The sequence below is a fragment of the Oncorhynchus clarkii genome, chromosome 19, assembly GCF_045791955.1.
Source record: "Oncorhynchus clarkii lewisi isolate Uvic-CL-2024 chromosome 19, UVic_Ocla_1.0, whole genome shotgun sequence".
Lineage (NCBI taxonomy): Eukaryota > Metazoa > Chordata > Actinopteri > Salmoniformes > Salmonidae > Oncorhynchus > Oncorhynchus clarkii.
The window spans coordinates 60,590,231-60,613,160 of record NC_092165.1 but is presented as its reverse complement, the minus strand read 5'-3'; the positions used below and the strand labels follow the sequence as shown (position 1 = coordinate 60,613,160).

At 43.2% G+C, this 22,930-nt stretch overlaps 1 protein-coding gene across 1 annotated transcript in view; it reads left to right on the top strand.

The window, feature by feature from the left end:
- The first annotated feature begins 570 nt into the window (after positions 1-570).
- LOC139374392 (atlastin GTPase 1) overlaps positions 571-22,930 on the top strand; it is a 36,601-nt gene continuing 14,241 nt past the window's right edge. The window contains exons 1-9 of the mRNA XM_071115440.1: positions 571-727; positions 5,768-6,030; positions 9,305-9,439; positions 14,151-14,255; positions 14,525-14,575; positions 14,762-14,818; positions 18,004-18,096; positions 18,936-19,074; positions 19,366-19,493. Coding sequence (XP_070971541.1) covers positions 694-727; positions 5,768-6,030; positions 9,305-9,439; positions 14,151-14,255; positions 14,525-14,575; positions 14,762-14,818; positions 18,004-18,096; positions 18,936-19,074; positions 19,366-19,493 — 1,005 coding nt within the window. The 5' untranslated portion in view covers positions 571-693. The remainder of the gene's footprint in view (positions 728-5,767; positions 6,031-9,304; positions 9,440-14,150; positions 14,256-14,524; positions 14,576-14,761; positions 14,819-18,003; positions 18,097-18,935; positions 19,075-19,365; positions 19,494-22,930) is intronic.

Sequence of the window (22,930 nt, the reverse complement as noted above, 5' to 3'; positions counted from 1 at the left end):
CATTTCTCTTTGTTTATATGAGCTGTTCTTGCCATAATATTGACTTGGTCTGTTACCAAATAGGGCTATCTCCTGTATACCACCCCTAACCTTGTCACAACACAACTGATTGGCTCAAACGTATTAAGGAAAGAAATTCCACAAATTAACTTTTAACAAGGCACACCTGTTAATTGAAATGCATTCCATGTGACTACCTCGTGAAGCTGGTTGAGAGAATGCCAAGAGTGTGCAAAGCTGTCATCAAGGCAAAGGGTGACTATATCAAGAATCTCAAATATGAAATATATTTTTTATATGTTTAACACTTTTTTGGTTACTACATGATTCCATATGTGTTATTTCATAGTTTTGATGTCTTCACTATTATTCTACAATGTAGAAAATAGTACAAATAAAGAAAAACCTTTGAATGAGCAGGTGTTCTAATACTTTTGACCGGTAGTGTATATTGTTTAAAAAAAAAATGTTTTTTTTAGTTAGCAGTATCTTTATAACGCCCCCCGCGCACCCCCCACACAGCACCTACTGGCGGAGGATACAGATACTGCACACCCAACTCCCGTCAGCTTCAGCATCCTCCCTTTTATGAGCCTTCTCCCTCGGTGTCGGATTGAATAGGCTCATCCATTGGTCCGGTGTCTACATGACAGCCGTTTAGGATTGCACATACAGTCAACAGCAAGGAACACCATGGCGAGAAACCGTAAAGACAGAGACAGCTGGGGTGAGTGGTTCATAATTATGAAGACTACTAAATTGGTCATCTGCAGACCGCATAATGAGGGGTTCACTAGGCTACGGAGAGGCTCAGCAATGCAGCTGAAGGGGTTTGTGTAGGAATCGTGATGTAGCAGTCGTTGCCATGTTTGCATGTTGTTGTCAGAACAAATCGTTATTATATATCTATTCAATTCTCAAACACAGCGGAAACGCTGGCCTGGACCAGACCCAACCAAGTCCCACTGATAAACTAATATAAACCCAAGCCAAGCGTCTACTATATTCACTCTACAGGCCAGTGCAGTGTCTGTCTAAGCATCCCGATCCACGCACCCTTTGGAATTATTCCGGCATAGAATAACGAACGACAGCAGTACAAACACAACTCTAGAATGAACCAGTATTGGATAATGAAATACCTGTCAAGGCGATGCTACAGGCGATAGGGGGTACGGGTGAACCTGAAGCAAACAGATGACATCGTCCTTACCGTTACATTTCACTCACAGCCATCGACATGTATATCTTTGGTTTTTTTCTATTGATGTTTTTCTCATATCTGTTTGATAAACACCAATTGTGCCACATCATTTGGGTCTGTTATCACATAGTACAAACGAGCTTGTTATAACCATCGTCATTAGACAGACTAAGAGCTGCCCAGGCATAATGTAGCATATTATGATAGCTAAGAAGACTGGGTTGGAAACCGTAGGGTGGTATGAAATGCTATTGCTTATTATCCGAGAGAACTGAGTAACCATGAGCATGGACCCAGTTACATTTACCGTAGAGTAGACCTAGACTCTGGCTCGACTGATGTCTGAAGCTGCGCTGAAACAAGAGCATGGACCGAGTTACATTTACCGTAGAGTAGATCTAGACTCTGGCTCGACTGATGTCAGAGGCTGCGCTGAAACAAGAGGAACCATGAGCATGGACCCAGTTACATTTACCGTAGAGGGCCCAAATGACACCCTGTTCCCTATGTAGTGCACTTCTTTTGACTGTGGATAAGGGCCCAAATGGCAACCTATTTCCCTGTGGGCCCTGGTCGAAAGTAATGGACCACATAGGGAATAGCTATTTGGGTTTGTAGCATTGGGTTCCAGAGTGGCGCAGCGGTCTAAGGCACTGCATCTCAGTGCTCGAGGCGTCACTACAGACCCTGGTTTGATTCCAGGCTGTATCACAGCGGTCTAAGGCACTGCATCTCAGTGCTCGAGGCGTCACTACAGACCCTGGTTTGATTCCAGGCTGTATCACAGCGGTCTAAGGCACTGCATCTCAGTGCTCGAGGCGTCACTACAGACCCTGGTTTGATTCCAGGCTGTATCACAGCGGTCTAAGGCACTGCATCTCAGTGTTCGAGGCGTCACTACAGACCCTGGTTTGATTCCAGGCTGTATCACAGTGGTCTAAGGCACTGCATCTCAGTGCTCGAGGCGTCACTACAGACCCTGGTTTGATTCCAGGCTGTATCACAGCGGTCTAAGGCACTGCATCTCAGTGCTCGAGGCGTCACTACAGACCCTGGTTTGATTCCAGGCTGTATCACAGCGGTCTAAGGCACTGCATCTCAGTGCTCGAGGCGTCACTACAGACCCTGGTTTGATTCCAGGCTGTATCACAGCGGTCTAAGGCACTGCATCTCAGTGCTCGAGGCGTCACTACAGACCCTGGTTTGATTCCAGGCTGTATCACAGCAGTCTAAGGCACTGCATCTCAGTGCTCGAGGCGTCACTACAGACCCTGGTTTGATTCCAGGCTGTATCACAGCAATCTAAGGCACTGCATCTCAGTGCTCGAGGTGTCACTACAGACCCTGGTTTGATTCCAGGCTGTATCACAGCGGTCTAAGACACTGCATCTCAGTGCTCGAGGCGTCACTACGGACCCTGGTTTGATTCCAGGCTGTATCACAGCGGTCTAAGACACTGCATCTCAGTGCTCGAGGCGTCACTACAGACCCTGGTTTGATTCCAGGCTGTATCACAACCGGCCGTGAGTCCTATAGGACGGTGCTCCAGTTGGCCCAGGCGTCGTCCGGGTTAGGATTTGGTCGGGGGGAGGTCGTCATTGTAAAATAAGAATTTATTCTTAACTGACTTGACTAGCTAAATAAAGGTAAAATAAAATAAATTTAAAAAATAACATTTATGTGGAGAGAACAAGTTTGTCTGTTAATTTCTGACAGGCATTGTTGCTATGGCCTTTTGTTAGTGAGAATAAATACATGCCCCAGTCTAGTCCAGACCTGAGAAACATCGGAGGATAGGACTGTTTAAATTATTAGCTGTATTCTGAACCCTTCATTCATTTTAATGCTCCAAAACAGTCCCTTCCCACCTACAGTATTAGTCAGTTTTGGTTTAATGTGATTTGGTAACTGTCCCAAATTACACCCTATTCCCTATGTAGTGCACTACCTGTGACCAGGGTCCAACAGGGCTAGTATGTAACGTGGTGCACTTCATAGGGAATAGGGTGCTATTTGGGACACACTTTGCTATGTTTGTTATGTCATACAAATCTCTCATCTCTTACGTCATCTGATCTTACAAATGCAGAATTAGAGCTTGGAGTGGTTGTGGTTGATGATATCCTTAGATTGTTGTCAGAGAGAGAGAGAGTTCTGTCTATCAACACTTCTCTGTGTTAGCAGCCAGCTAACCTGTTCAGGCTAACCCAAGACATTACTTCGAGGAAGGAACATGATGAAATATTGGCTATTGTTAACCACACACACCGATGGACAGCCACCAACACCGTACCGTGACTCTATGTCCCTCAGTCTTCTCCCTGTTAGTACACTAGACTAGCTAGGAATTTGCAGCCTACATAACCACCAGGCCTCTGGAGACTGTGGAGAGGCAGGCAGATTGGAGACTGTGGAGAGGCAGGCAGATTGGAGACTGTGGAGAGGCAGGCAGATTGGAGACTGTGGAGAGACAGGCAGATTGGAGACTGTGGAGAGGCAGGCAGATTGGAGACTGTGGAGAGACAGGCAGATTGGAGACTGTGGAGAGGCAGGCAGATTGGAGACTTTGGAGAGGCAGGCAGATTGGAGACTGTGGAGAGACAGGCAGATTGGAGTCTGTGGAGAGGCAGGCAGATTGGAGACTGTGGAGAGGCAGGCAGATTGGAGACTGTGGAGAGACAGGCAGATTGGAGACTGTGGAGAAGCGGGTCTCTAGAGACTGTGGAGAGGCAGGCAGATTGGAGACTGTGGAGAGGCAGGCAGATTGGAGACTGTGGAGAGGCAGGCAGATTGGAGACTGTGGAGAGGCAGGCAGATTGGAGTCTGTGGAGAGGCAGGCATATTGGAGACGCAGGCAGATTGTAGGCAGACTGAGTCACTGCCTTCCCGGAAAGGAAAGCTTTTCTCTCTCTCTCTCTCTCTCTCTCTCTCTCTCTCTCTCTCTCTCTCTCTCTCTCTCTCTCTCTCTCTCTCTCTCTCTCTCTCTCTCTCTCTCTCTCTCTCTCTCTCTCTCTCTCTCTCTCTCTCTCTCTCTCTCTCTCTCTCTCTCTCTCTCTCTCTCTCTCTCTCTCTCTCTCTCTCAGTCCAAATGCGCAAGGGTTACATCCCAAATAGCACTATATTCCCTCTGTAGTACACTACTTGTGACCAAGGCACATGGGGCTCTGGTCAAATGTAGTGTACGATGGTAAGGAAGAGGGTGCCTTTTGGGAAACAAACTATATGGGCTGAGATGATATCGATGTGTTAACCACACCGGATAGACAGCTATTATGGTATTAACAAGCCTCTAACACGGCCTGTCATTACTAAAAGGGGTCATTTCCGTATTTGAATTACATTCGCACACAGTATACTGTGAATGGTGTATTGTTTGGGTTGATTAGACTATGTCTGTAAAGTATAAAATTGATCAATTTTGTTCGCTTTTGATGGCTACCTCTTTGCAGCTTCTTCTTTCTCTGTTTATAGGATATAAAGTGTTTCCCCATTTCCCCTGTACCTCACAGGAAGGCATCGGGGTGCCTAATGTTGATTGGTCAATCGATAACTGAGGGTATTATAGAGTGTGCAGTTGTGTCAGAAATGGCATCCTTTTTCCTGCAGGGCACTATCAGGTTTTGAAGGTGAGACCCAGATGCAGTCTGTGTCAGAGTAACAATGTTTATTATGGCAACAGGTCAAGGCAGGTAGGGGTCGATAACTAGAGTAGTGGGGGAAAGGATCAGGACGGCAGGCAGGCTCAGGGGCAGGCAGAGTGGTCAGGCAAGCGGGCTCAGTGACAGGACAGGCAGAGTGGTCAGGCAAGCGGGCTCAGAGACAGGACAGGCAGAGTGGTCAGGCAAGCGGGCTCAGAGACAGGGCAGGCAGAGTGGTCAGGCAAGCCGGCTCAGAGACAGGACAGGCAGAGTGGTCAGGCAAGCGGGCTCAGAGACAGGGCAGGCAGAGTGGTCAGGCAAGCCGGCTCAGAGACAGGACAGGCAGAGTGGTCAGGCAAGCGGGCTCAGAGACAGGGCAGGCAGGCAGAGTGGTCAGGCAAGCCGGCTCAGAGACAGGACAGGCAGAGTGGTCAGGCAAGCTGGCTCAGAGACAGGACAGGCAGAGTGGTCAGGCAAGCTGGCTCAGAGACAGGACAGGCAAGGCTCAAAACCATGAGGGCGAGGAAAAAGCGAGACTCGGGAACAGCAGGCGTTGAGACAAAAACCGCGTGTTGACTTGACAAACAAGAAGAACTGGCAACAGACAAACAGAGAACACAGGTATAAATACACAGGGGATAATGTGGAAGATGGGCTACACCTGGATGGGGGTGGAGACAATCACGAAGACAGGTGAAGCAGATCAGGGTGTGACAGGGCACAACAGCTGACCAGAGCATCCTAAATGGCACCACATACAGTCGGGCTCTGGTCAAGAGTTGTTCATTATACAGGGAATAGACAGCCATTTCAGCTGCACTTGGGAACGTTACAAACATAGGATGTGCAATATTCTTTCATTTTTACATTCCCTCCCCCATCATGTGACATCCCACATCATGTGACATCCCCCATCATGTGACAGGGTCCTTCACAGACAAAGCCACCTATGACTGGAGCTCGGAGGAGGAGGAGCCTGATGGAAGTGCGCGGCCCATCCAGGTGCTGGTTGTCAAGGACGACCACACCTTCGAGTTGGACGAGGCGGCGCTGAGCCGCATCCTATTGGCCGAAGAGGTCCAGAACAGGGAAGTGGTGGCCATATCTGTGGCTGGGGCGTTCCGCAAGGGCAAGTCCTTCCTCATGGACTTCATGCTGCGTTACATGTACAGCCAGGTGAGTTCAAAGGTCATGCTTGTGTAAATGATGGGGATTGGTAACCTCACTCCAGGTTGAAATGTCTCCACCCACGCCGCCAAATGATCAAATCAACTCAAAGTTTATTTGTCACGTGCGCTGAATACAACAGGTGTAGTAGACCTTACAGTGAAATGCTGAATACAACAGGTGTAGTAGACCTCACAGTGAAATGCTGAATACAACAGGTGTAGTAGACCTTACAGTGAAATGCTGAATACAACAGGTGTAGTAGACCTCACAGTGAAATGCTGAATACAACAGGTGTAGTAGACATTACAGTGAAATGCTGAATACAACAGGTGTAGTAGACCTCACAGTGAAATGCTGAATACAACAGGTGTAGTAGACCTTACAGTGAAATGCTGAATACAACAGGTGTAGTAGACCTCACAGTGAAATGCTGAATACAACAGGTGTAGTAGACCTTACAGTAAAATGCTGAATACAACAGGTGTAGTAGACCTTACAGTGAAATGCTGAATACAACAGGTGTAGTAGACCTTACAGTGAAATGCTGAATACAACAGGTGTAGTAGACCTTACAGTGAAATGCTGAATACAACAGGTGTAGTAGACCTTACAGTGAAATACTGAATACAACAGGTGTAGTAGACCTTACAGTGAAATGTTGAATACAACAGGTGTAGTAGACCTCACAGTGAAATGCTGAATACAACAGGTGTAGTAGACCTTACAGTGAAATGCTGAATACAACAGGTGTAGTAGACCTTACAGTGAAATGCTGAATACAACAGGTGTAGTAGACCTCACAGTGAAATGCTGAATACAACAGGTGTAGTAGACCTCACAGTGAAATGCTGAATACAACAGGCTCTAACCAACAGTGCCAAAAAGGTATTAGGTGAACAATAGGTAGTTAATAGGTAAAGAAATAAAACAACAGTAAAAAGACAGGCTATATACAGTAGAGAGGTTATATACAGTAGAGAGGCTACATACAGTAGAGAGGCTATATACAGTAGAGAGGCTATATACAGTAGAGAGACTATATACAGTAGAGAGACTATATACAGTAGAGAGGCTATATACAGTAGAGAGACTATATACAGTAGAGAGACTATATACAGTAGAGAGACTATATACAATAGAGAGACTATATACAGTAGAGAGGCTCTATACAGTAGAGAGACTATATACAGTAGAGAGACTATATACAGTAGAGAGGCTATATACAGTAGAGAGACTATATACAGTAGAGAGACTATATACAGTAGAGAGACTATATACAGTAGAGAGGCTATATACAGTAGAGAGACTATATACAGTAGAGAGACTATATACAGTAGAGAGGCTCTATACAGTAGAGAGGCTATATACAGTAGAGAGACTATATACAGTAGATACAGTAGAGAGACTATATACAGTAGAGAGGCTATATACAGTAGAGAGGCTATATACAGTAGAGAGGCTATATACAGTAGAGGGCCATATACAGTAGAGAGACTATATACAGTAGAGAGACTATATACAGTAGAGATACTATATACAGTAGAGAGACTATATACAGTAGAGAGGCTCTATACAGTAGAGAGGCTATATACAGTAGAGAGACTATATACAGTAGACAGGCTATATACAGTAGAGAGGCTATATACAGTAGAGTGGCTATATACAGTAGAGAGGCTATATACAGTAGAGAAGCTATATACAGTAGAGAGGCTATATACAGTAGAGAGGCTATATACAGTAGAGAGGCTATATACAGTAGCGAGGCTATATACAGTAGCGAGGCTATATACAGTAGGGAGGCTATATACAGTAGAGAGGCTATATACAGTAGAGAGGCTATATACAGTAGAGAGGCTATATACAGTAGAGAGGCTATATACAGTAAAGAGGCTATATACAGTAGAGAGGCTATATACAGTAGGGAGGCTATATCCAGACACCGGTTAGTCAGGCTGATTGAGGTAGTATGTACATGTAGATATGGTTAAAGTGACCATGCATTTATGATGAACAGAGAGTAGCAGAAGTGTAAAAGAGGGGTTGGCGGGTGGTGGGACACAATGCAGATAGCCCTGTTAGCCAATGTGCGGGAGCACTGGTTGGTCGGCCCAATTGAGGTAGTATGTACATGAATGTTTCGTTAAAGTGACTATGCATATATGATAAACGGAGAGTAGCAGGCAGCTTTTTGGGTGGTGCAGCTGGCTTAAACGTTTGGGAGGGTCACATGTATTTGTGAGATAGTGGTTCTCAGCTCCAGACCCAGTGCTGGAGATACAGGAAGTGTTAATGTTCAGAGAACACAGTGATGTCATGACTGGCATGGGTTCGTGTCTCTTTGATCCAGCAGTCATACTTGGCTTTTGGGACTGGCATGGGTTCGAGTCCCTTTGATCCAGCAGTCATACTTGGCTTTTGGGACTGTCATGGGTTCGAGTCCCTTTGATCCAGCAGTCATACTTGGCTTTTGGGACTGTCATGGGTTCGAGTCCCTTTGATCCAGCTGTCATACTTGGCTTTTGGGACTGGCATGTGTTCGTGTCCCTTTGATCCAGCAGTCATACTTGGCTTTTGGGACTGGCATGGGTTCGTGTCCCTTTGATCCAGCAGTCATACTTGGCTTTTGGGACTGGCATGGGTTCGTGTCCCTTTGATCCAGCAGTCATACTTGGCTTTTGGGACTGGCATGGGTTCGTGTCCCTTTGACCTGGTTAGGACCCAACTCTCAGCATGAAAGCCACATGCTGTAAACTTTCCATCAGCGTCCTGCAGTGACATAATGTGATGATTAAGATTATCGGATGATGTGGGATTTAGGTTAGGGAGTATTGGTGCATTCCCAGAAGCATTTAACTGTGCTGTCTTTCCCTGCTTTTAGTCTCTGAATTCACTCATTTGTGTATATATATCATTGGCTGGCCTGTATCTATGTATTGTCTCATGCTGGTCTATATTGGGGCGACACGGTAGCCTAGTGGTTAGAGCGTTGGACTAGTAACCGAAAGGTTGCAAGTTCAAATCCCCGAGCTTACAAGGTAAAAATCTGTTGTTCTGCCCCTGAACACTGTTCCTAGGCTGTCATTGAAAATAAGAATTTGTTCTTAACTGACTTGCCTAGTTAAATAAAGGTCAAATTAAAAATAAATAAATTAAATATCATTGGCTGGCCTGTATTGTCTCATGCTGGTCTATATCATTGGCTGGCCTGTATCTATGTATTGACTCATGCTGGTCTATATCATTATCTATGTATTGACTCATGCTGGTCTATATCTGTGTCCATACTCCCCAGGCATCTGAAGAGTGGCTGGGGGAGGCAGAGGAGCCTCTGACTGGGTTCTCCTGGAGGGGTGGATCTGAGAGAGAGACCACAGGGATTCAGATCTGGAGCGAAGTCTTTCTGGTGGACAAGCCAGATGGACGCAAGGTACCAGAGCCTGACCTGTTGTCACTGTTTGGTTTTGTACCAAATGGCACCCTATTCTCTACACCGTGCCCTACTTTTGACCAGAGCCCTATTCCCTATATAGTGCACTACTTTAGACCAGGGCCTTATTCCCGATGTAGTGCACTACTATAGACCAGAACCCTATTCCCTATATTGTGCACTACTTTAGACCAGAGCCCTATTCCCTATATAGTGCACTACATTAGACCAGAGCCCTATTTCCTATATAGTGCACTGCTTTAGACCAGAGCGTAGTGCACTACTTTAGACCAGAGCCCTATAACCTATATAGTGCACTACATTAGACCACAGCGTAGTGCACTACTTTAGACCAGAGCCCTATTTCCTATATAGTGCACTACTTTAGACCAGAGCCCTATTCCCTATATAGGTCACTACTTTAGACCAGAGCCTTATTCCCTATGTAGTGCACTACATTAGACCAGAGCCCTATTCCCTATGTAGTGCACTACTTTAGACCAGGGCCCTACTCCCTATGTAGTGCACTACATTAGACCAGAGCCCTATTCCCTATGTAGTGCACTACATTAGACCAGAGCCCTATTCCCTATGTAGTGCACTAAATTAGACCAGAGCCCTATTCCCTATGTAGTGCACTACTTTAGACCAGAGCCCTATAACCTATATAGTGCACTACATTAGACCAGAGCGTAGTGCACTACTTTAGACCAGAGCCCTATTTCCTATATAGTGCACTACTTTAGACCAGAGCCCTATTCCCTATATAGGTCACTACTTTATACAAGAGCCTTATTCCCTATGTAGTGCACTACATTAGACCAGAGCCCTATTCCCTATGTAGTGCACTACTTTAGACCAGGGCCCTACTCCCTATGTAGTGCACTACATTAGACCAGAGCCCTATTCCCTATGTAGTGCACTACATTAGACCAGAGCCCTATTCCCTACATAGTGCACTACTTTAGATCGGAGCCCTATTCCCTATGTAGTGCAGTACTTTAGACCAGAGCCCTATTCCCTACATAGTGCACTACTTTAGATCGGAGCCCTATTCCCTACGTAGTGCACTACTTTAAATCGGAGCCCTATTCCCTATGTAGTGCACTACTTTAGATCGGAGTCCTATTCCCTACGTAGTGCACTACTTTAAATCGGAGCCCTATTCCCTATATAGTGCACTACTTTAGACCAAAGCCCTATTCCCTATGTAGTTCACTACATTAGATCGGAGCCCTATTCCCTACATAGTGCACTACTTTAGATCGGAGCCCTATTCCCTATATAGTGCACTACTTTAGATCAGAGCCCTATTCCCTACATAGTGCACTATTTTAGACCAGAGCGTAGTGCACTACTTTAGACCAGAGCCCTATTCCCTGCATAGTGCACTACTTTAGATTGGAGCCCTATTCCCTACACAGTGCACTACTTTAGATCGGAGCCCTATTCCCTATATAGTGCACTACTTTAGATCAGAGCCCTATTCCCTACATAGTGCACTATTTTAGACCAGAGCGTAGTGCACTACTTTAGACCAGAGCCCTATTCCCTACATAGTGCACTACTTTAGATCAGAGCCCTATTCCCTATATAGTGCACTACTTTAGATCAGAGCCCTATTCCCTACATACAGTGCCTTGCGAAAGTATTCGGCCCCCTTGAACTTTGCGACCTTTTGCCACATTTCAGGCTTCAAACATAAAGATATAAAACTGTATTTTTTTGTGAAGAATCAACAACAAGTGGGACACAATCATGAAGTGGAACGACATTTATTGGATATTTCAAACTTTTTTAACAAATCAAAAACTGAAAAATTGGGCGTGCAAAATTATTCAGCCCCCTTAAGTTAATACTGTGTAGCGCCACCTTTTGCTGCGATTACAGCTGTAAGTCGCTTGGGGTATGTCTCTATCAGTTTTGCACATCGAGAGAGTGAAATTTTTTCCCATTCCTCATTGCAAAACAGCTCGAGCTCAGTGAGGTTGGATGGAGAGCATTTGTGAACAGCAGTTTTCAGTTCTTTTCACAGATTCTCGATTGGATTCAGGTCTGGACTTTGACTTGGCCATTCTAACACCTGGATATGTTTATTTTTGAACCATTCCATTGTAGATTTTGCTTTATGTTTTGGATCATTATCTTGTTGGAAGACAAATCTCCGTCCCAGTCTCAGGTCTTTTACAGACTCCATCAGGTTTTCTTCCAGAATGGTCCTGTATTTGGCTCCATCCATCTTCCCATCAATTTTAACCATCTTCCCTGTCCCTGCTGAAGAAAAGCAGGCCCAAACCATGATGCTGCCACCACCATGTTTGACAGTGGGGATGGTGTGTTCAGCTTTGTTGCTTTTACGCCAAACATAACGTTTTGCATTGTTGCCAAAAAGTTCAATTTTGGTTTCATCTGATCAGAGCACCTTCTTCCACATGTTTGGTGTGTCTCCCAGGTGGCTTGTGGCAAACTTTAAACGACACTTTTTATGGATATCTTTAAGAAATGGCTTTCTTCTTGCCACTCTTCCATAAAGGCCAGATTTGTGCAATATACGACTGATTGTTGTCCTATGGACAGAGTCTCCCACCTCAGCTGTAGATCTCTGCAGTTCATCCAGAGTGATCATGGGCCTCTTGGCTGCATCTCTGATCAGTCTTCTCCTTGTATGAGCTGAAAGTTTAGAGGGATGGCCAGGTCTTGGTAGATTTGCAGTGGTCTGATACTCCTTCCATTTCAATATTATCGCTTGCACAGTGCTCCTTGGGATGTTTAAAGCTTGGGAAATCTTTTTGTATCCAAATCCGGCTTTAAACTTCTTCACAACAGTATCTCGGACCTGCCTGGTGTGTTCCTTGTTCTTCATGATGCTCTCTGCGCTTTTAACGGACCTCTGAGACTATCACAGTGCAGGTGCATTTATACGGAGACTTGATTACACACAGGTGGATTGTATTTATCATCATTAGTCATTTAGGTCAACATTGGATCATTCAGAGATCCTCACTGAACTTCTGGAGAGAGTTTGCTGCACTGAAAGTAAAGGGGCTGAATAATTTTGCACGCCCAATTTTTCAGTTTTTGATTTGTTAAAAAAGTTTGAAATATCCAATAAATGTCGTTCCACTTCATGATTGTGTCCCACTTGTTGCTGATTCTTCACAAAAAAAATACAGTTTTATATCTTTATGTTTGAAGCCTGAAATGTGGCAAAAGGTCGCAAAGTTCAAGGGGGCCGAATACTTTCGCAAGGCACTGTAGTGCACTATTTTAGACCAGAGCGTAGTGCACTACTTTAGACCAGAGCCCTATTCCCTATATAGTTCACTACTTTAGACCAGGGCTCTATTCCCTATTTAGTGCACTACTTTAGACCAGAGCCATATTCCCTATATAGTGCACTCCTTTAGACCAGAGCCCTATTCCCTATATAGTGCACTACTTTTGACCAGAGCCCTATTCCCTATATAGTGCACTCTTTAGACCAGAGCCCTATTCCCTATGTAGTGCACTACTTTAGACCAGTGCCCTATTCCCTACATAGTACACTACTTTAGACCAGAGCCCTATTCCCTATATAGTACACTACTTTAGACCAGAGCCCTATTCCCTACATAGTACACTACTTTAGACCAGAGCCCTATTCCCTATGTAGTGCACTACTTTAGACCAGGGCCCTATTCCCTACATAGTGCACTACTTTAGACCAGGGCCCTATTCCCTACATAGTGCACTACTTTAGACCAGAGCCCTATTCCCTATATAGTGCACTACTTTAGACCAGAGCGTAGTGCACTACTTTAGACCAGGGCCCTATTCCCTACATAGTGCACTACTTTAGACCAGAGCCCTATTCCCTATATAGTGCACTACTTTAGACCAGAGCGTAGTGCACTACTTTAGACCAGGGCCCTATGGGTAGATTCTGTATGATGACTACAGTTAAAGGTCCAATCTGTGATTTTTGTCTTTACAGGTGTTTTTTCATCATGTTAATGTATCATACAGACGGTTCTATTGACATGTAGAGGTAACTGCCAAAGTAAAGGAAACGCCTGAGTAAATGAGGGTTCTGGTGGCTCTGTTATGGTGCCGGGGGGGTTTGCATTTTCCTGGCATGGTTCAAGGTCCACTCAGCGCCTTAGAGGACAAAGGTAAACACCAATAAAAAAGGACTGCACAGCCATTCTGAGTGATCCCCTTCAACCAATGGGAAATCATTTCTATCCAGATGGGAGTGGTCTCTTTCAGGATGATAAACGCCCCCCATCCTCATGGCCACCAGTGGTTACTGAATGGTTTGAGGAGCATGAAAAAATACGTGTACCATATTTCAGTTTTCGTGGAAGGATTGGTGTCGCATCCTTCCTATAGAGTTCCAGACACTTGTAGAATCTATACCAAGGCGCATTGAAGCGGTTCTTGGGACTCGTGGTGGCCCATCACCCTATTAAGCCACTTTATGTGTGTGTGTGTGTGTGTGTATGTGTGTGTGTGTGTGTGTGTATGTGTGTGTGTGTATGTGTGTGTATGTGTGTGTGTATGTGTGTGTGTGTGTGTGTGTGTGTGTGTGTGTGTGTGTGTGTGTTCGGTGTTCTTCATTTTGGCGGTTACCCGTACACACCAATTGATACTTAAAGAATATCCCTTATGAATTCAAGGACACCAACCGGTGTTCAGTGAAGACTTAACGTTCTCCTGTCTCGTCCCTCAGGTGGCTGTTCTACTGATGGATACTCAGGGCACGTTTGACAGCCAGTCGACGTTGAGGGATTCAGCCACCGTGTTCGCACTAAGCACCATGATCAGCTCCATGCAGGTACAATAGCTCTTGATAGACCTTGACGAGGGTAAGATGAACATAAATAATGACATTTCTTAGAGACCTTGACGAGGGTAAGATGAACATAAATAATGACATTTCTTAGAGACCTTGACGAGGGTAGATCTTCTCTGCTATCCAGGATTACCTTTGTTAGCCCCCCCAAAAAATAAGACATTTTTTTAATGTAGAAAATGTAATAACTTTCAAACACTTGTATGTTATATTATTATTATTATTATTATATATTATGTTATATTTCCCAGGTGTACAACATCTCCCAGAATGTCCAGGAGGATGATCTTCAACACTTGCAGGTACAGTAGACGGATTGATTACATCACCTACGGTATCACTGAGGTCTTTTACTGTGGAGACGTTCAGATAGAGGATGACCCCCACCCCACCCCACAGAAAGGAACTGTTTCTCCTAACATGTTCAATAAATTCACTTTACTTTAAAATTCCTGATTGTGATCGATGTTGTCTTCTCCTGTTTGTAGCTCTTCACTGAGTATGGTAGACTGGCCATGGAGGAGACATTCCTCAAGCCATTCCAGGTAGGACATTTCCCTTCCTGTTCTTCCGTTCTGGCCTTGCGCAACCAGACCATAGACTTTGATAGACATCTCTAGTGACCCAAACGCCTGTTTTTGCACGGGCAGCGCCATTGAAGACTTGAAGTAATCAACTGAGTGGGACTTCCTATGGATTAAGAAAGAATCGCATCAGGAGGGATCAGCCAATGAATGTAACTCCTGCGCAAACATTCCATAACAGCAGGATGAAGTAAATCACCAACCTTGTCTTTATACCTGTTCAGACAACACCCTCCAGGGGGCAGTATGCACCTTTTCAGTTTGTTTACCGACTCATACAAGTAGTAGAAGAAGAAATTGACTACTTTAAAATTGAGAATTCCCCTAATGGCGCTGCCCATCCTGTCACAGAAGCCATTATCATACAGATACAAATAAATGCCCTCTATCTACCTCTATGAACCAGACTGCATGCTGTGAAACAGAATTATGAGCTTACGCAATAAGGCTGGTTTAACAAGGCTAATTGGGGCGGCAGGTAGACGAGTAGTTAGAGCGTTGGGCCAGTAACCGAAAGGCTGCTAGATCGAATCCCTGAGCCGACAAGGTGAAAAACCTGTTGTTCTGCCCCTGACCCACTGTTCCCCTGAACAAGGCAGCTAACCCACTGTTCCCCTGAACAAGGCAGCTAACCCACTGTTCCCCTGAACAAGGCAGCTAACCCACTGTTCCCTGAACAAGGCAGCTAACCCACTGTTCCCCTGAACAAGGCAGCTAACCCACTGTTCCCCTGAAAAAGGCAGCTAACCCACTGTTCCCCTGAACAAGGCAGCTAACCCACTGTTCCCCTGAACAAGGCAGCAAACCCAATGTTCCCCTGAACAAGGCAGCTAACCCACTGTTCCCCTGAACAAGGCAGCTAACCCACTGTTCCCTGAACAAGGCAGCTAACCCACTGTTCCCCTGAACAAGGCAGCTAACCCACTGTTCCCCTGAACAAGGCAGCTAACCCACTGTTCCCCTGAACAAGGCAGCTAACCCACTGTTCCCCTGAACAAGGCAGCTAACCCACTGTTCCCCTGAACAAGGCAGCTAACCCACTGTTCCCCTGAACAAGGCAGTTGACCCCACTGTTCCCCTGAACAAGGCAGTTAACCCACTGTTCCCCTGAACAAGGCAGTTAACCCACTGTTCCCCTGAACAAGGCAGTTGACCCCACTGTTCCCCTGAACAAGGCAGTTAACCCACTGTTCCCCTGAACACGGCAGCTAACCCACTGTTCCCCTGAACACGGCAGCTAACCCACTGTTCCCCTGAACAAGGCAGCTAACCCACTGTTCCCCTGAACACGGCAGCTAACCCACTGTTCCCCTGAACAAGGCAGCTAACCCACTGTTCCCCTGAACAAGGCAGCTAACCCACTGTTCCCCTGAACAAGGCAGTTAACCCACTATTCCCCTGAACACGGCAGCTAACCCACTGTTCCCCTGAACACGGCAGCTAACCCACTGTTCCCCTGAACAAGGCAGCTAACCCACTGTTCCCCTGAACACGGCAGCTAACCCACTGTTCCCTGAACAAGGCAGCTAACCCACTGTTCCCCTGAACAAGGCAGCTAACCCACTGTTCCCCTGAACACGGCAGCTAACCCACTGTTCCCCTGAACAAGGCAGTTAACCCACTGTTCCCCTGAACACGGCAGCTAACCCACTGTTCCCCTGAACAAGGCAGTTATCCCACTGTTCCCCTGAACACGGCAGCTAACCCACTGTTCCCCTGAACAAGGCAGCTAACCCACTGTTCCCCTGAACAAGGCAGTTAACCCACTGTTCCCCTGAACAAGGCAGCTAACCCACTGTTCCCCTGAACAAGGCAGTTATCCCACTGTTCCCCTGAACAAGGCAGCTAACCCACTGTTCCCCTGAACACGGCAGCTAACCCACTGTTCCCCTGAACAAGGCAGCTAACCCACTGTTCCCCTGAACACGGCAGCTAACCCACTGTTCCCCTGAACAAGGCAGTTAAACCCACTGTTCCCCTGAACACGGCAGCTAACCCACTGTTCCCCTGAACAAGGCAGTTATCCCACTGTTCCCCTGAACACGGCAGCTAACCCACTGTTCCCCTGAACAAGGCAGCTAACCCACTGTTCCCCTGAACACGGCAGCTAACCCACTGTTCCCCTGAACACGGCAGCTAACCCACTGTTCCCCTGAACACGGCAGCTAACCCACAGTTCCCCTGAACAAGGCAGCTAACCCACTGTTCCCCTGAACAAGGCAGCTAACCCACTGTTTCCCTGAACAAGGCAGTTGACCCCACTGTTCCCCTGAACACGGCAGCTAACCCACTGTTCCCCTGAACACGGCAGCTAACCCACTGTTCCCCTGAACACGGCAGCTAACCCACTGTTCCCCTGAACAAGGCAGTTAACCCACTGTTCCCCTGAACAAGGCAGCTAACCCACTGTTCCCCTGAACAAGGCAGCTAACCCACTGTTCCCCTGAACAAGGCAGTTAACCCACTGTTCCTAGGCTGTCATTCTTAATTGACTTGCCTACTTAAACAAAAACAAATTATTTAAAAAATAATTCAGTTTACCAGAGCAGGAACTATTTACAGAGCCTTCAGAAAGTATTCAGACCCCTTTGACTTATTCCATATTTTGTTGTGTTGCAGCCTTTTTTTTCTTCTCAGGACAGTGACACAATCTCAATTTAATCTTTTAAAAATATATTTTTTTAAGTCAAGGGGTGTGAACACATTCTGAAGGAACTGTACATCCTCTCTACTTTGGTTTGTGTAACAGTATAACTTTACGTCCGTCCCCTCGCCCATACCCGGGCGCGAACCAGGGACCCTCTGCACACATCAACAACAGTCACCCCTCGAAGCATTGTTACCCATCGCTCCACAAAAGCCGCGGCCCTCGCAGAGCAAAGGGGAACCACTACTTCAAGGTCTCAGAGCGAGTGACGTCACCGATTGAAACGCTATTTAGCGCTGCACCACCGCTAACTAAGCTAGCAGTTTCACCTCCGTTACAGTAGCATCTTGCTGTCACAAACTTGCCTTGTTTATTTTGAAACACTTTACTCTATGTTAGTCAGCGCACCTCTACATACATTTTTAGAGGTACTGTACATCAGCTCATGCTGTTTACTTCCTACTGCGTGGTAACTTAGTGAACCTGTGTGTCGTTTCAGTCCATGATATTCCTAGTCCGGGATTGGAGTTTCCCTTACGAGTTTGGCTATGGACAGGAAGGAGGCATGAAGTTCCTGGAGAAGAGGCTCAAGGTCAGAGGTCACAGATTATTTTTCGTGGAGCATCTAAAGATAAAAACAACAACAACAACAACAGTTATATTAACAGTTTGTCATTCATTGAAACTGAAAGGGATGCTATTTATTCTACATAATTATGTAAGCTGTAATAATAATAATAATAATAATAACAATAATAATAAGAATAATATAAGCAGATGTTTTCATCCGAAGAAACATACAGATCCCTGTGATCCCCTGCAGGAATGGATCTCACAGCCTCGGCATCAGTAGTAACAACACTGTTACCAACTGTGGTTGTGTCTCTGTCTGTGGTTGTGTCTGTGTCTGTGGTTGTGTCTCTGTCTGCGGTTGTGTCTCTGTCTGCGGTTGTGTCTCTGTCTGTGGTTGTATCTGTGTCTTTCTGGGGTTGGTCTGTGGTTGTGTCTCTGTCTGTGGTTGTATCTGTGTCTTTCTGGGGTTGGTCTGTGGTTGTGTCTCTGTCTGTGGTTGTATCTGTGTCTTTCTGGGGTTGGTCTGTGGTTGTGTCTCTGTCTGTGGTTGTATCTGTGTCTTTCTGTGGTTGTGTCTCTGTCTGTGTTTGTCTGTGTCCGTCTGTGTCTGTGGTTGTATCTGTGTCTTTCTGGGGTTGGTCTGTGGTTGATGTGTGTCTGTGGTCATGTCTGTGCATGTCTGTGGTCACGCGTGTCTATGGTTGTACGCGTCTGTGGTTGTCTGTGTGCCCATGGGTGTCTGTCTGTGGTTGGTCGGTGGTTGTACGTGTCTGTGGTCGTCTGCGCGTGTCTGTGGTTGTCTGTCTGTGGTTGGTCTGTGGCCGTACGTGTCTGTGGTTGTGTGTGTCTGTGTTCTAGATCTCTGAGAATCAGCATGAGGAGCTGCAGAACGTTCGTAAACACATCCACTCCTGCTTCACCAACATCTCCTGCTTCCTGATGCCCCACCCCGGACTCAAAGTGGCCACCAACCCCAACTTCGACGGCAGACTCAAAGGTAAACTACGTCACGATCACCCGGTCTTAATACACACACAGCACAGTTTGTTTCCTACAAAAAATATACAGTAACTGTCTGATCAAATTCCATATAATAGAGAAGGTTCAAGGAATTATGAAATTGTCACACCATGACAAGAAGGACACTAGTAGTTTATTTTTCTATAGGCCGACTATTCCTCTCCCTAACCTGTGTGCAGAGGGTCGTTGGTTATCGCCCAGCTCAGGGTCATCAGCACTACTGTTATACATAACGACCTTTCCAATCTTCTCCCTAACCCGTGTGCAGAGATCGACCGTGAGTTCATCAACAACCTGCAGGTGCTGGTCCCGTGGCTGCTGAGTCCCAGGAACCTGGATGTCAAGGAGATCAACGGCAGCAACATCACCTGCAGAGGCCTGCTGGAGTACTTCAAGGTTAGAGACAGAGATTTTAATTGAAGAGATGATACTGTATGTATCTATATGATACAGTATGTATCTATATCTATATGATACAGTATGTATCTACATCTATATGATACAGTATGTATCTATATCTATATGATACAGTATGTATCTATATCTATATGATACTGTATGTTTCTACATCTATATGATACAGTATGTATCTATATCTATATGATACAGTATGTATCTATATCTATATGATACAGTATGTATCTATATCTATATGATACTGTATGTTTCTACATCTATATGATACAGTATGTATCTATATCTATATGATACAGTATGTATCTATATCTATATGATACAGTATGTATCTATATCTATATGATACTGTATGTTTCTACATCTATATGATACAGTATGTATCTATATCTATATGATACAGTATGTATCTATATCTATATGATACAGTATGTATCTATATCTATATGATACAGTATGTATCTATATCTATATGATACAGTATGTATCTATATCTATATGATACAGTATGTATCTATATCTATATGATACAGTATGTATCTATATCTATATGATACAGTATGTATCTATATCTATATGATACAGTATGTATCTATATCTATATGATACTGTATGTATCTATATCTATATGATACAGTATGTATCTATATCTATATGATACTGTATGTATCTATATCTATATGATACAGTATGTATCTATATCTGTATGATACAGTATGTATCTATATCTATATGATACTGTATGTATCTATATCTGTATGATACAGTATGTATCTATATCTATATGATACAGTATGTATCTATATCTATATGATACAGTATGTATCTATATCTATATGATACAGTATGTATCTATATCTGTATGATACAGTATGTATCTATATCTATATGATACAGTATGTATCTATATCTATATGATACAGTATGTATCTATATCTGTATGATACAGTATGTATCTATATCTGTATGATACAGTATGTATCTATATCTATATGATACAGTATGTATCTATATCTATATGATACAGTATGTATCTATATCTATATGATACAGTATGTATCTATATCTATATGATACAGTATGTTTCTATATGATACCGTATGTATCTATATCTATATGATACAGTATGTTTCTATATGATACTGTATGTTTCTATATCTATATGATACAGTATGTTTCTATATCTATATGATACAGTATGTATCTATATCTATATGATACTGTATGTATCTATATCTATATGATACTGTATGTTTCTATATCTATATGATACTGTATGTTTCTATATCTATATGATACTGTATGTATCTATATCTATATGATACAGTATGTATCTATATCTATATGATACAGTATGTATCTATATCTATATGATACAGTATGTATCTATATCTATATGATACAGTATGTATCTATATCTATATGATACAGTATGTATCTATATCTATATGATACAGTATGTATCTATATCTATATGATACAGTATGTATCTATATCTATATGATACAGTATGTATCTATATCTATATGATACAGTATGTATCTATATCTATATGATACAGTATGTATCTATATCTATATGATACAGTATGTATCTATATCTATATGATACAGTATGTATCTATATCTATATGATACAGTATGTATCTATATCTATATGATACTGTATGTATCTATATCTATATGATACAGTATGTATCTATATCTATATGATACTGTATGTATCTATATCTATATGATACAGTATGTATCTATATCTGTATGATACAGTATGTATCTATATCTATATGATACTGTATGTATCTATATCTGTATGATACAGTATGTATCTATATCTATATGATACAGTATGTATCTATATCTATATGATACAGTATGTATCTATATCTATATGATACAGTATGTATCTATATCTGTATGATACAGTATGTATCTATATCTATATGATACAGTATGTATCTATATCTATATGATACAGTATGTATCTATATCTGTATGATACAGTATGTATCTATATCTGTATGATACAGTATGTATCTATATCTATATGATACAGTATGTATCTATATCTATATGATACAGTATGTATCTATATCTATATGATACAGTATGTATCTATATCTATATGATACAGTATGTTTCTATATGATACCGTATGTATCTATATCTATATGATACAGTATGTTTCTATATGATACTGTATGTTTCTATATCTATATGATACAGTATGTTTCTATATCTATATGATACAGTATGTATCTATATCTATATGATACTGTATGTATCTATATCTATATGATACTGTATGTTTCTATATCTATATGATACTGTATGTTTCTATATCTATATGATACTGTATGTATCTATATCTATATGATACAGTATGTATCTATATCTATATGATACAGTATGTATCTATATCTATATGATACAGTATGTATCTATATCTATATGATACAGTATGTATCTATATCTATATGATACAGTATGTATCTATATCTATATGATACTGTATGTTTCTACATCTATATGATACTGTATGTATCTACATCTATATGATACTGTATGTATCTATATGATACTGTATGTATCTATATAATACTGTATGTATCTATATAATACTGTATGTATCTATATGATACTGTATGTATCAATATGATACTGTATGTACCTACATCTATATGATGAAGTATGTTTTATTAAGAAACATTCAAATGTATAGTACCTGTCAAAAGTTTGGATACATCTACTCATTCAAGTTTTCTTTTTTTTTACTATTTTCTACATTGTAGAATAATAGTGGAGCCATCAAAACTATGAAATAACACACATGGAATCATATAGTAACCAAACAAAAGTGTTAAACAAATCCAAATATAGTTAATATTTGAGATTCTTCAAAATAGCCACCCTTTGCCTTGATGACAGCTTTGCACCCTCTTGGCATTCTCTCAACCAGCTTCACTTGGAATGCTTGGAATTTCATAGTTATTTAATTGGTCAGCAGCATTATATCCTGCATCCCACTGCTGGCTTGCTTCTGAAGCTAAGCAGGGTTGGTCCTGGTCAGTCCCTGGATGGGAAACCAGATGCTGCTGGAAGTGGTGTTGGAGGGCCAGTAGGAGGCACTCTTTCCTTGGACCAAAAATAAAAAATATCCCAGGGTAGTGTTTGGGGACATTGCCCTGTGTAGGGTGCTGTCTTTCATAGGGGTGTTAATAACCCCAGTGTCCTGGCTAAATTCACAATCTGGTTTTCATACTGTACCATTGTGGCCACCTAATCATCCCCAGCTTACAATTGACTCATTCATCCCCTGTAACTATACCCCAGGTTGTTGCTGTAAATGAGAACTTACCTGGTAAAATAAAAATGCTTTTCCAACAGTCTTGAAGGATTTCCCACATATGCTGAGCACTT